Source organism: Nycticebus coucang, chromosome 1 (genome assembly GCF_027406575.1).
Source record: "Nycticebus coucang isolate mNycCou1 chromosome 1, mNycCou1.pri, whole genome shotgun sequence".
In the NCBI taxonomy this organism is placed as follows: Eukaryota; Metazoa; Chordata; class Mammalia; order Primates; family Lorisidae; genus Nycticebus; species Nycticebus coucang.
The window spans coordinates 49,027,506-49,041,706 of NC_069780.1; the positions used below are offsets into that span (position 1 = coordinate 49,027,506).

A 14,201-nucleotide genomic window follows, 5' to 3' on the forward strand; every position below is an offset into this window, starting at 1 on the left:
AAGTTGTTAACTTCCTTGCATCTCTACAGATTGACTCTAGAGGGTCATCTCCAGCTTGTTGAAATTGTTTGGTTTAAATCAGTATCCTAAGTCCAGTTTACAGAAGTCTTTGGTATAGACTTTTTTTTTTTAACTTAAAAAACTTTAATGATATCAAATGTAACATAGACACAGAAAGTCACATAAAACAAATTTATATACATTGCTGGTGGGAATGCAAACTAATACGTTCCTTTTGGAAAGATGTTTGGAGAATACTTATAGATCTAAAAATAGACCTGCTATTCCCTATAATTCCTCTACTAGGTTTATATCCAGAAGACCAAAAATCACATTGTAACAAGGATATTTATATCAGAATGTTTATTGCAGCCCAATTCATAATTGCTAAGTCATGGAAAAAGCCCAAGTGTCCATCAACTCATGAATGGATTAATAAATTGTCGTATATGTATACCATGGAATATTATGCAGCCTTAAAGAAAGATGGAGACTTTACCTCTTTCATGTTTACATGGATGGAGCTGGAAAATATTCTTTTTTTTTATTGTTAAATCATAGCTGTGTACATTAGTGTAATCAAGGGGTACAATGTGCTGGTTTCATATACAATCTGAAATATTCTCATCAAACTGTTCAACGTAGCCTTCATGGCATTTTCTTAGTTATTGTATGTAGACATTTGTATTCTGCCTTTAGTAAGTTTCGCCTGTACCCATTCTAAGATGCACAGTAGGTGTGGCCCCACTCCTTAACCTCTCGCTACCCTAACCTCCCCCCTCCCTTCCCCTTCCTTGGCCCTTTCCTCATAGTCTTGTGTTATAGTTGGGTTATAGCCTTCATGTGAAAGTTATAATTTAGCTTCATAGTAGGGATGAGTACATTGAATACTTTTTCTTCCAGGAAAATATTCTTCTTAGCAAAGTATCTCAAGAATGGAAGAAAAAGTACCCAATGTACTCAGCCCTACTATGAAACTAATTTGTAGCTTTCATATGAAAGCTATAACCCAATCTCAGCATAAGAAAATGGGGAAAGGGGCAAGGAGGCGGGAGGGGGAAAGGGGAGGATGGGTGGAGGGAAGGTAATTAGTGGGTCTACATCTATGGTGCATCTTATAAGGGTACAGGTGAAACTTACTAAATGTAGAATATAAATGTCTGAACACAATAACTAAGAAAATGCCAGGAAGGCTATGTTAACCAGTTTGATGAAAATATTTCAAACTGTATATATAACCAGCACATTGTACCTCATGATTGCATTATTGTACACAGCTATGATTTAATAAATAAAAAAAAGAAAAACAAAACAAACAAAACCCCCACAAATTTATATTTTAATTAATTACTGCTATTTGAAGAGTCTTGTAACAACTGTCATTCAGGTCAAAAAAATAGGGCTTTGCCAGCTACACTCCCCAAAGCCACTTTATGCCCGGTCTCTCTCTTTTTTTTTTTTTTTTTTGTAGAGACAGATTCTCACTTTGTCGCCCTTGGTAGAGTGCCGTGACCGCGACTTCCCACTCCTGGGCTTAGGTGATTCTCTTGCCTCAGCCTCCTGAGTAGCTGGGACTACAGGTGCCCGCCACAATGTCCAGCTATTTTTGTTTTTGTTGTTGCAGTTTGGCCGGGCCTGGGTTTGAACCTGCCACCCTTGGTATATGGGGCCCGTGCCCTACCCACTTAGCCACAGGCACTGCCTTATGCCCGGTCTCTTATAGTCCTGCCTCCCCAGTAAAAATGTACAGATTTTTATTTCAGTCATTTCTTTTTCTTTCTTTCCTTTCCTTTTTGTTTTTATAGAGAAAGGGCAGGGTCTTGCTCTGTCACCCAAGCTGGAGTGTAGTGGCGGGATCATAGCTCACAAAAACCTCAAACTCCTGGGCTAAAGTGACCCTTCTGCTTCAGCCTCCTGAGAAGCTGAGACTAAGGTGCACATGGCCAGCTAATTTTTCTTCTTTTTACTTTTTGTAGAGATGAGGTCTTGCCATGTTGCCCCAGCTAGTCTTGAACTCCTGGGTTTAAGTGATCCTCTTGCTTCAGCCTCCCGAAGTGCTGGGATTACAGGTGTGAGCCACCTCGCCCAACTATTTCCTTATTTTTCTTAATAGTTCTAGCTGGCTAGGCACAGTGGCTCACACATGTAATAGTAGCACTTTTGGGAGGCTGAGGTGGGTGGATTGCTTGAGCTCAGGAGTTTGAGACAAGCCTGAGCAAGAGTGAGACCTGGGCTCGGTGCCTGTAGCTTAGCAGCTAAGGCGCCAGCCACATATACCAGAGCTGGAGGGTTCGAATCCAGCCCGGGCCTGCCAAACAACAATGGCAACTACAACTAAAAATAGCTGGGTGTTGTGACAGGCGCCTATAGTCCCAGCTACTTGGGAGGTGGAGGCAGGAGAATCACTTGAGCCCAGGAGTTGGAGGTTGCTGTGAGCTGTGAGGCCATGGCACTCTACTGAGGGCGATATAGTGAGACTATGTCTCAAAAAAAAAAAAAAGAGTGAGACCCGTCTCTATTAAAAGTAGAAAAAATTAGTCAGATGTTGTAGTGGGCTTCTGTAGTCCCATATACTTGGGAGGCTGAGGCAGGAGGATTGCTTGAGCCCAGGAATTTGAGGTTGCTGGGAGCTAGGCTGATACCAGGGTAACAGTAAGACTGTCTCTCACACACAAAAAAAGTCTATTAATGGTTTTATCACACAATTGGGTAGTTTTACGATACACGAGTTTTAACCCTCTTTTCATCTTATGTCCTCCTCCGCTCTTTTTTCTCCCTACAGTTATTTCTTGAAGAAATTGAATTGTTTGATCTATAGATTTTCTCCATCTGGATTTTGCTGGATTTTGCTGATTGTTTTAGTGATGTAGGACTCAACCATTTCGAACAAGCATGACTGTTTAATTTCTCAGTCCTGGAATGGCATTCCACCTGGCATAACATTCCCCCTTTTCTCTCCCTGGCTAATACCATGTTCATGTGATTATCTCCTACTTATCTTTCAAGACTTAGCTCAAAACTCACCCCTAACTTTTCATCTGATGATACATATGTCCTTTTCCATAGTCTCCTAGCACCTGTGTAAAACTTCAGTATGACACCAGTTTCGCTGCTGTTCTTTCTCGTTGAAAAACATAGATATTAAGAAATCTGTTGCAAGGAACTGGCTTTACCATAGCAGTGGTTGGATAGGTTAAGTCTGAAGTCCCCGAGCAGGCTGTCAGAATGGGCAGGCCAGAATTCTTGGGCAGAGGCTGAAGCAGCTGTTCAAGGGAGAATTAATTCCAGGAAGCTTCAGCTTTGCTTGTGAAGCCTTTCAACTGATTGAATCAGGCCTATGAGATTATCAAGAGTAGTCTTTACTTAAAGTCAATTGATCATGGATTTTAATCATGTCTGTAAAATATTCTGAATAGCGTCTAACTGAATTTCTGAGGACTGCAGCCTAGCCAAGGTGACGCATAAAAAAAGACCCCCGCATGGCATCTTTTGCTTTTTCTCCCTGAACGTCTGCTTAATTGTTTTTATTTTTCTTTGTCTTATTTTTGGCCTCTGACTGTTTCCTCTTTTTTTTTTTTTTTTTTATGCTTTGACATTGTTAAGACTTAATACTGGGAGAATTTTTTAGAGAATCTACTCTATTGTATTACTCTTCTTTTTTTTTTTTCCACGAGGCACTTCAGTCCAACAGACACTCTTTAGATAACGCTGTGTGCCAGGTCCTGTGTACTGCTGGGGGTAGAGAGGTGGATAAGGTATACGTCTCTGCCTTCTAGAATCTCTAGTCAGTGGGAGGGACAGATGTGCACATTTGCTCACTCCTGTAATCCTAGTACTTTGGGAGGCTGAGATGGGAGGATTGCTTTAGCCCAGGGATTCAAGACCAGCCTGAGGAAGATTGAGACTCCGTCTCTACAAAACTAAAAGAAAAAATTCGCTGGGTGTGGCAGTAGGAAGATCACTTGAGCCCAGGAAGTTTGAAGTTGCAGTGAACTGTTGGGATTCCTCTGGATTCTAGTTTGGTGACAGAGCAAGGGCCTGTCTCAAAAACAAAAACAAAACATGCTCTGAGTGGAGGGAGCGAGATAATGTGAGAGCAAGGGCCTGTCTCAAAAACAAAAACAAAACATGCTCTGAGTGGAGGGAGCGAGATAATGTGAGAGCTTCCTTTCATATTAATAGGTGCTTACTATATAACAAAAGAATGTTTTTATGCTACAAGAAGTGTTCTATTTTACAATCATTTATTAATCACTTTTTAGGTGGCAAGCTTCATACTATTATCATGGAGAAGAAATATCTTGCTTTTTTTCTCCTTTTTTTTGATAGCTGTGGCAGAAAACTTTCAGGTATATAATTGAAAGTTATGTTGATACTAATTAAAATAGAGGGTCTTTTTTTTTTTTTTTTTTTTGCAGTTTTTGGCTGGGGCGGGGTTTGAACCTGCCACCTTCAGTATCCGGGGCTGGTGCCCTACTCCTTTGAACCACAGGCGCCACCCTAAAATAGAGTTTTTATATTGTGAAACCCAGGGCTTTAACACTTATTTAAGTATAAAAATATAAATTAGTATTTTATTATTTCCAGAAATTAGGCTGAAGATGACAGCTTCTCTAGTTGGGAATAGAAGGGAATGAACCACTTTCATGGTGCAGAATTGTTGATCAAGTCGTCTTTGTTTTTTTTTTTTTTTTTAATTTTTTTTTTTTTTAGAGTCTTAAGCTATCACCCTCGGTAGAGTGCTATGGCGTCATAGCTCACAGCAACTTCAAACTCTTCGGCTTAAGTGATTCTCTTGCCTCAGCTTCCCAAGAAGCTGGGACTATAGGCACCTAGGCACCTGCCACAATGCCTGGCTATTTGTTTTGTTGAAGTTGTCACTGTTGTTCTAGCAGGTCCAGGCTGGGTTCGAACCTGCCAGCCCTGGTGTACGTGGCCAATGCCCTACCCACTGAGCTACGGGTGCCCCCTTGTCTTTCATTTTTCAGAGCAACTTTTTGCTAGCTTGTCTGTTGGTCATATTGTTCCATTTTCTGAAAAGTGTAGAAAATTTTACTCTGTAGTCTTTATCTGGAAATTTAATATAATTCCTTTCATTGCCTATCTTTGAAGTACTTAATGTTTAAAACTTTCCTTTAAGAAGACCCTCTTCTAATTCTAGGAAATGAAATATATCTTTAGCTTAAGCCTTTGCTATGTCATAGGAAACAATGGTTTTACTTGTTAAGAGTCTCGTAAATCTCAAAAAAAAAAAAAAAAAAAGAGTCGGGTGGCGTCTGTGGCTCAGTCGGTAGGGCGCCGGCCCCATATACCGAGGGTGGCGGGTTCAAACCCGGCCCTGGCCAAACTGCAACCAAAAAAATAGCCGGGCGTTGTGGCGGGCGCCTGTAGTCCCAGCTACTCCGGAGGCTGAGGCAAGAGAATCGCTTAAGCCCAGGAGTTGGAGGTTGCTGTGAGTGGTGTGAGGCCACGGCACTCTACCGAGGGCCATAAAGTGAGACTGTCTCTACAAAAAAAAAAAAAAAAAAAATAGAGTCTCGTAAATCTCAAGAACTGTGTGCAATTATTTTATTATATCTTCCTCACCATAAGGCCAGTGACAACAAAAAAGCTTATTTGAGTATAATCAGATTTAATTTCACTGGAATGAACTGTCTAGTATTCCCGTATGCTTGCATAGTGGCTGAGATTTCCATTGTATAGAACCAGGGAAGTATTTCAAGGACATTAACATTGAAAGTTTTACATTAATAAACGTGAAAGCTTTTAACCCCTTCAACACTTCAACGCATTGCTACCCCTGCCTACCTTTAATCACCCTGTCGCTCACTCTGTGACACAGGAGTGACAGGGAGTCCTGAGGACTGGCTCACCAATTTTCAAGTGCATTTGTTACTCAGGTGTCTTTTGTCTTTATATTGCATACTTGTTGTGGAGCTTTCTTTGTTCTGTATGGTGTTACAAAGGTAATATTTTACTGTTACTTACAGTCAAACTACAACTTCAAGCAGAAGAGAGAGGAGTTGTGTCTATCAAAGGAGTGTGTGCGAACCGTTACCTTGCTATGAAGGAAGACGGAAGATTACTGGCTTCTGTAAGTAATGCTTTCTGTTTTTCTGAATGAAGGCCCCTGTAACAGTCCAGGCGAGTGATGGCCAGACTTGGCAATGACAGGACAAATAGGATGGAGTCGCGCACTAGCATTTATTATTGATGTGATTTAGGAGTGATGTAGAGAGAAAAGTCAAAGATGGCTTGTAGGTTTCTGGTTTGGATGAGAAGGAGGAAAAGAGGAAGATTTGGGAAAAGGTAATAAGCTCCACTGTAGACCTATGTGGTTTGAGATGCCTATGGGAAATTCAAGTGCAGACGTTCACTAAGGAGCTGGAATGATAGGGTGCTTAGAGGAGAGATCTGTGTTGATAGATTTGGTTATCATCAGCATATAGGTAGTATTTAAATCGGGGGAATGGACAAAGTTTCCTATGTAAAAATACAGGTGCAAAGATTGACTGTTTGGGACTTTTCATTTTTCCACTCTGTCCTTGTCTTTTTTTTCCCCTACCAATCTCTTGTTAACACAAGAGGTGATGTAATACTTTGGTAATCTTCTAGAGGAGCACTTTAAATATTTCCTAGAATAATATATCAATAAGTAAATTTTTCTTTTTTGAGATAAAGCCTTACTCTGTTGCCCAGGATAGAGTGCTGTGGCATCAGCCTAGCTCACAGTAACCTCCAACTCCTAGGTTTAAGGGATGCTCCTGCCTCAGCCTTCTAAGTAGCTAGGACTAGAGGCACCTGCCCCAATGCCTGGCTAATTTTTCCATTTTAGAGAAAGAGGTTTGTTCTTGGTCAGGCTGTCCTTGAACTCTCAACCTCAAGCTATCCTTCCACTTCAGCCTCTCATAGAGTGCTAGGATTATGGACATGAGCCATCACGCCTGGCCAAATCAATAAGTAGTCTTGGATGACCTTGATGTTGTGGTAGCAAGAGGAAGAAGAGTTTCCAATGCTCCTACCTTTTCACTGTGGGTTCTGTAGCAGTGTTGGTTTGTCTACTGTCAGACAGTGAGATTAGTAGAGAAAAGAAAGGAGATGCATACATTTGCTTCTGTCGTAACTATGGATAACACAAGTCAAAGGGTTTTAAAGCACCAGCCTTTTCTGTGTCTGTCTTATTTTGGCTCATTGTGTTCCTTGAGATTAGTTACTACCTTGTGGTGTTATACTTGTTAAGATGATAACTTCTAGTAATCCAGTAACCAAGGATGGAGTGGAAGAAGTAGAAGTCCCAAGAAGTCAGTCTTTTAGAGCTTTATTTTTTACTTGGGAAACCTCATCCATTCCCCTGATTTACATACTACCTATATGCCAATGATACCCCCCATTTTTTTTTTTGAGATAGTCTCACACTGGCATCATAACTCATAGCAACCTCAAACTCTTGAGCTCGAGCGATCCTCTTTCTGCAGCCTCCTGAGAAGCTGGGAGTACAGGCATGCACCACTATGCCTGGCTAGTTTTTCTATTTTTAGTAGAGATGGGGTCTTGCTGTTGCTCAGACTGCTCTCGAACTCCTGATCTCAAGCAATCCACCTGCCTCGGCCTCTCAGAGTGTTAGGCTTACCGGCATGAGCCACTGTGCCTGGCCATGATACTCAAATCTCTCTCTATAAATCAACATAAATCTCTCCACTAAGCACCAGATTTATCAGTCCAGCTTAGTGAACATCTTCACCTGAATTTCCATCAGGTATCTACTAAATAGGTCTAAACTTGAACGTATTACCTTTACCCAAATCTGTTTCCCTCCTTCCCATATCTCATCTACTTTTTCATCCAAACCATATAATATGGACTGTAAGATAGTCATTAGAGGAGCTATTTATCTCAAGAGGATAGGCTGAAATATTGGTACATATATAGTGATAAAAATCCTCATAGTTGTTAAAAGTGATGAAAACAAAAGTTATTCTTCCTTAAAGTGTCCTTCTGAAACTAGTAGGGTACATAAAAGAGGAGACAAATTAAAAGACACTAGTCCTGAAAACTGAACTGTCATCTCATTCTTACATCCTTCAGAGGCCAGGCATTAAGCTTCTTCATCTGTTCATTCTTCCATACCATCAGAAGCATAAAATGCCCTAAAGAATAAATCTGCCAGTTTTTATAAATGGGGGAAAAAAAAAAAAAGAAGCATAAAATGCTCTCAAGTAAACAACATTGTCTAGTTTCTCCCCTCGCTAAGTTCAACTTTCCCAGGATTAAGGTCATAGCATATAGTCTTAAATATGTTTCTGTCTCTGTGGCTGTATATTAACTGTCCTGTTTTTTTCTTTCACTTTTTATTAACTTTTCCTGATGCAACAGATTTCGACCAAGTTGATGCAGTAAGAATTAATTTAGGAATGCTTAGAAATTTATCAAACACTCTGTAGTTACAAAGCCATGGCTGTTAAACATAAATAGAAAATTTAGGACTTATTAGTTTTCTTTGAGAAATGGTGCCAGCCAAGATGCAGTTGTTGTAACTTCTTATGTATGTTCCCGCTCCCGTCATAGGACTTAAATTCCTGCCAAGTTTGTGAGTTAATCCTAATCTTACCATCTAATTTGTGTAGCTTGCTGCCGTGGCTCTTCAGCTGAAATCCTATCTCTTTGAAATTGGTCTCAGTGGGCAGGTCAGTTTTCAGATGAAAAAGTGTCTCCACCTCAAAACCAAAGAGTTAGTGATTCAGTAAATGGCACTTTCTCCCTCTGAGTGAGATCTATAGATGCTGCTGTCAAAACAATTTTTGGTGTAAGTCCAGCATTCTGATCAGTAGCCTTCAATTGGGGATGCAGATGTGCCTCATAACCTGGAGAAACTGGGATTTCTGAACTTGTACTTGGCAAAGGCATAATCCTTTCCACTCCATCTGACCCTTTTTTAGACTCCTGTGTTAGGGCATGTCTCAGGGTACTTCTGCATTTTACCCATGCGTCATTCCTGTAATGATTTGTAAAACATTCTAGTTTCTTCCCAGAAAGAAGAGTACTCTGGATACATAAAACATTTGGTTTCTAAGAGTTATGTTAGTGTAATTAATACCAGTTAGAATGTGATAAAAGACTAGTTTATATACCACTCCCTCTAACATCTTCCCATATTAATGATATGAATTCATTTAGATTACTTATTTCTCACTGTTTGAAAACATTTATTTCTTAAGGTTCTTTTTTCTCCTTTTGAGTTTAGGAACCATGAAAGTTCAAAGAGCAACTATATTTAACTCCCAAAGCCTATTTTTGGGGGCTGCACTTGAGTAGTTCTTCAAAGTATACTAAACTTATCATTCCATTCCATAGCAGTATTAAGTTTTGTTGCTATGAGCAACAAAAGCCCAGAAGAAATTTTAGGATTTATGATTTAAATATTCACAAATTATAGATTAAAAAAATTGCATGTAGTGATGTTAATTGTAGTTAAACTGAAGTTTAAATCACCAAACAACCTCAATGTTAGCATTGGTATGAAAAAAGTTGACTGTTCTTCATTTGGTAGAAAGTTACACATTGTTTTTTATAGAATGCTGTAGTATAGATGCATGATACTCTGGACAAAACATCTCAGTGAGTTACAGAATGTAACGCGTGTTGATCCACAATAGTGAGATATAGAAAATTTATTTATATTCTCTGAGGATATTCATTTAAATGCTGTAAAAGTAAAATACATTTTACCTATAGAAAAACTTTCTTGGTTGAGGATATTTAATAACAAAATGAAATCTACAATATAGTGGATTAGGGAAAATAGATTTTTGAGGGCTTAATTATCCAGATTGACAATCTATACTGATTAAGTTTTTCAGAAAAATTCAGTAATTGAAGAGATACGTATATCATTTTTAGGAGATAAAATACTAGATTAGATGCAAAGTTTACTGCTCAATAAGAATTATTGCTTCTTTTAGAACCCATTCTTTATTTTTTTAACAACCTATTTGCTTTTAACTTTTCACAATTTGTATGTTTCATTTTGTTCTAAAATAGTCAACATTGATACTTACATCATGTCTGTTTTTAATTCTCAGAAGTGTGGTGTAAGCAAAAGCATTTTCAGTTTTCTATTGAGCAAACTTGCTGTTAAGCCAAAACTGCAAAATCAAAGTACTGTATAAGAATAAACAACTCAGTAAACAGAGCATGGGGAAATGGTCATAAGGTTCAAATCTAAAATTAGTAGTGGACTAGAATTGTGAGGCGATTGCATAAGGAGAGGAAAGTGGGGATGGGATGAGGCTGGGGGATGTGGGGAGTGGGAGGAGAACTTATTCTTGTTATTTCTTTCCTTATGGTGGCAAAAGCTATTAGAGATTGGGAGGGATGCAAAAGATTATCTAAGCCAATTTTATTTTACAGATAAGGAAAGTGATACCCAGAAAAGTTAAAGGACTTGATCAAAGATACATTTTAGGGATCAAGGCAAGATTGGAACACAGGTTTCTCAGCCTACAGGAGATCCTTACAGATGTTAAGTTAGGATAGTCAAACTCTTAGGACCCCTGATACTTTGTTCATATTTTCTTAGCTTTTATCTAATGTCCTTCTTCTGTTCCAGGATCCCTTATTTAGTCAGCATGTCTTAGTCTCCTCTAGTCTATGAGAATTTCTTAGATTTTCCTTATTTTTATTACTTTGACAGTTTGAGGAGTACTGGTTGGGTATTTTTTTAAGTATGTCCTTTAGTTTGGGTTTGTCTGATGTTTTCCTCATGACTAGACAGGGTTATGAGTGTTTGGGAGAAGTGTCACAGAAGAAAAGTACTATTTTCATGACATCATGTGGGAGTACATGCTATCTTTAGGATTCATCACTCATGATGTTAACCTTGCTCCCCTGGCTGAGGTAGTATTTGTCTTCCCTATGAAGTTTTTCTTTCCTTCACTTTTCATATTATACTCTTTGGAAGGAAGACACTATGCACAGCCCACAGGTAAGGGATGGGGATTATGGTTGGGCTCCACCTACATTGCCCACACTTAAGGGATGGGGGATTATGGTTGGGCTCTACCTCCTTGAGGGTGTCAGTGAATTGTATTTCAAGTTTATGTAGCTACATAAAATTTTTGGAATTCTTTTGCATGGGGAACTTGTCCATTCTGCTTTATTTATTTATTTATTCAATAATTTATATATGTATATGCTCATAGATATTGTTTATACTTTGAGTTATAATTCTTTTTTTTTTTTTTTTGAGACAGAGCCTCAAGCTATTGCCCTGGGTAGAGTGCTGTGGCATCACAGCTCACAGCAACCTCCAACTCCTGGGCTCAAGCGATTCTTCTGCCTCCACCTCCCAAGTAGCTGGGACTACAGGCACCCGCCACAATGCCCTGCTATTTTTTTGATTGCAGCCCTCGTTGTTTGGCGGTCCCGGGCTGGATTCGAACCTGCCAGCTATGGTGTATGTGGCTGGCACCTTAGCCGCTGGAGCCACAGGCGCTGAGCCTGAGTTATATTCAATACTGCCTTATTGATTTTGTTGCTCAAATAGTTCCAGCTCTGGGCATTAGGAGCTTTTGCAGTTGGCGCCCACGCTCCTTGACAAACCCAATCAATGGGTCTAATTCAAGCACTTGAGTACTTTTTGGCCCACTAGATGCTCCAGACTTACCCTGTACATTCCTCCTGTAGCTTAAATAACAAGTGTTACTTCATACTGGTATCTCCAACCCTACTCTGTCAGTACCACATGCATACTTTAGTTTCTTCCCCTTGGCTTGCCTGTAACCTCCTACTCCGATAGTGAGAAACCTGGTTCCCACAATCGCTTCATATCAGTTTTTCATTATGTATAAATATCTCACGTAACTTTGTTTTTATTTATTTGCTTATTTATTTTGCAGTTTTTGGCCGGGGCCAGATTTGAACCCGCCACCTCCGGTATATGGGGCCAGCGCCCTACTCCTTGAGCCACAGGTGCCGCCCATAACATGTTTTTTTTTTGAAATTTCAAAGTAAATTAAATATCTAGTTAAAAAACAAGTCAAACTAGCTTGTGTCTTCATTGTAGCTATACTCAAGGAAGTTAATGATTTCCTTTCTTATTTCTTCCTGCACCCCACTGTCATTAAGCATCAGGTTGTTTAACTTCCATGCCTTTGTGTGAGGTTGAACATTTTTATTGGAGTTGAGTTCCACTTCTAGCGCCTTGTGATCTGAGAAGATGCAAGGTAAAATTTCAATTCTTTTGATTCTGTTGAGGTTTGTTCTGTGTCCTGGGATATGATCAATTTTGGAGAATGTTTCATGGGACAATGAGAAGAATGTATATTCTTTTATCTTTGGGATGGAGTGTTCTAGATAATAAGTCTATCAAGCACAGTTGTTCTAGGGTCTTATCTAAATCTCTTATATCTTTGTTTAAGTTCTGTTTAGAGGATCTGTCAAGCTCTGAGAGAGGAGTGTTAAAGTCCCCTGTTATGGTGTTATAGGATATATTATCACTCAGACTAAGTAAGGTCTGTTTCAAGAATCTGGGAGCATTTAAATTGGGTGCATAAATATTTAGAATTGTAATGTCTTCTTGTATTTTTCCCTTGACCAATATGAAGTGACCATCATTGTCTTTTTTGACTTAAGTTGCTTTAAATCCACATGTATCTGAAAATAAGATTGCAACCCCTCTTTTCTTCTGAATTCCATTTGCCTGAAGAATTGACTTCCAACCCTTAACTCTGAGTTTTAATTTGTCTTTTGATGTGAGGTGTGTTTCCTGCAGACAGCAAATAGATGGCTTGTGTTTTTTAATCCAATCAGCCAATCTATGCCTCTTCAGTGGGGAATTCAAGCCATTGACATTTATTGAGGTAATTGATAAGTGTGGTAGCGTTTTATTCATCTTATTTTGTGAAAGTCCATTGCTTTCTTTTGTACCTGTGGGATACAACAAAAGCAGTCCTGATAGGTAAATTTATCACTTTAGAAGCCTACATTCGAAAAACCAAAAGAGAGCGCATTAACAAACTCACAAGCCATCTTATGGAATTGGAAAAAGAAGAACAATCTAAGTCTAAATCCAGCAGAAGAAAAGAAGTATCTAAAATTAAATCAGAGATTAATGAAATTGAAAACAAAAGAATCATTCAGGGGCAGCACCTGTGGGTCAGTGAGTAGGGCTCTGGCCCCATATTCTGAGGGTGGCAGGTTCAAACCTGGCCCTGGCCAAGCTGCAACAACAAGAAAATAGCTGGGCGTTGTGGTGGGCGCCTGTAGTTCCAGCTACTCGGGGAGGCTGAGACAAGAGAATCACCTAAGCCCAAGAGCTGGAAGTTGCTATGAGCTGTGATGCCACAGCACTCTACTGAGGGCAACAAAGTGAGACTCTGTCTCTAAAAAAAAAAAGAATCGTTCAGAAAATTAAGGAGTTTTTTTTTTTTTTTTTTCTTTTATTGGCCGGGGCTGGGTTTGAACCCTCCACCTCTGGCATATGGGACCAGCGCCCTACTCCTTGAGCCACAGGCGCCGCCAAGGAGTTGTTTTTTTTTTTTTGAAAAATAAATAGGGGGTGGAGTAGGGCGCTGGCCCCATATACTGGAGGTGGTGGGTTCAAACCTGGCCCTGGCCAAAAGCTGCAGTAAATAAATAAATAAAATAGATAAACCTTTGGCCAGACTAACTAGCAATAAAAAAGTAAAATTTCTAGTAACCTCAATCAGAAATGATAAAGGGGAAATAACAACTGATGCCACAGAGATATAAGAGATCATCTCTGAATACTACCAGAAACCCTATGCCCAGAGATTTGACAGTGTGAAGGAAATGGATCAATATTTGGAATCACACTCTCTCCTTAGACTTAGCCCGGATGAAATAGATCTCCTCAACAAACCAATTTCAAGCCCTGAGATCAAAGAAACAATAAAAAAAAATCTCCCAACAAAAAAAATGCCCTGGTCCAAATGGCTTCACACTAGAATTCTATCAAACCTTCAAAGAGGAGCTTATTCCTATATTAGAGAAATTATTCCAAAAAATTGAAGAGGAAGGAGTTTTCCCCAATGCGTTTTATGAAGCAAAATTCACCCTGATACCAAGACCAGGATAAGACCCAACTTAAAAGGAGAATTTCAGACCAATTTCACTAATGAATATAGATGCAAAAATTGTCAACAAAATCCTAGCCAATAGATTACAGCTTATCATCAAAAAAG

At 39.4% G+C, this 14,201-nt stretch overlaps 1 protein-coding gene across 1 annotated transcript in view; it reads left to right on the forward strand.

The window, feature by feature from the left end:
* Positions 1-14,201, forward strand: part of FGF2 (fibroblast growth factor 2) — a 67,863-nt gene that overhangs the window by 48,807 nt on the left and 4,855 nt on the right. The window contains exon 2 of the mRNA XM_053575765.1: positions 5,991-6,094. Within this exon, the coding sequence (XP_053431740.1) occupies positions 5,991-6,094 (104 nt within the window). The remainder of the gene's footprint in view (positions 1-5,990; positions 6,095-14,201) is intronic.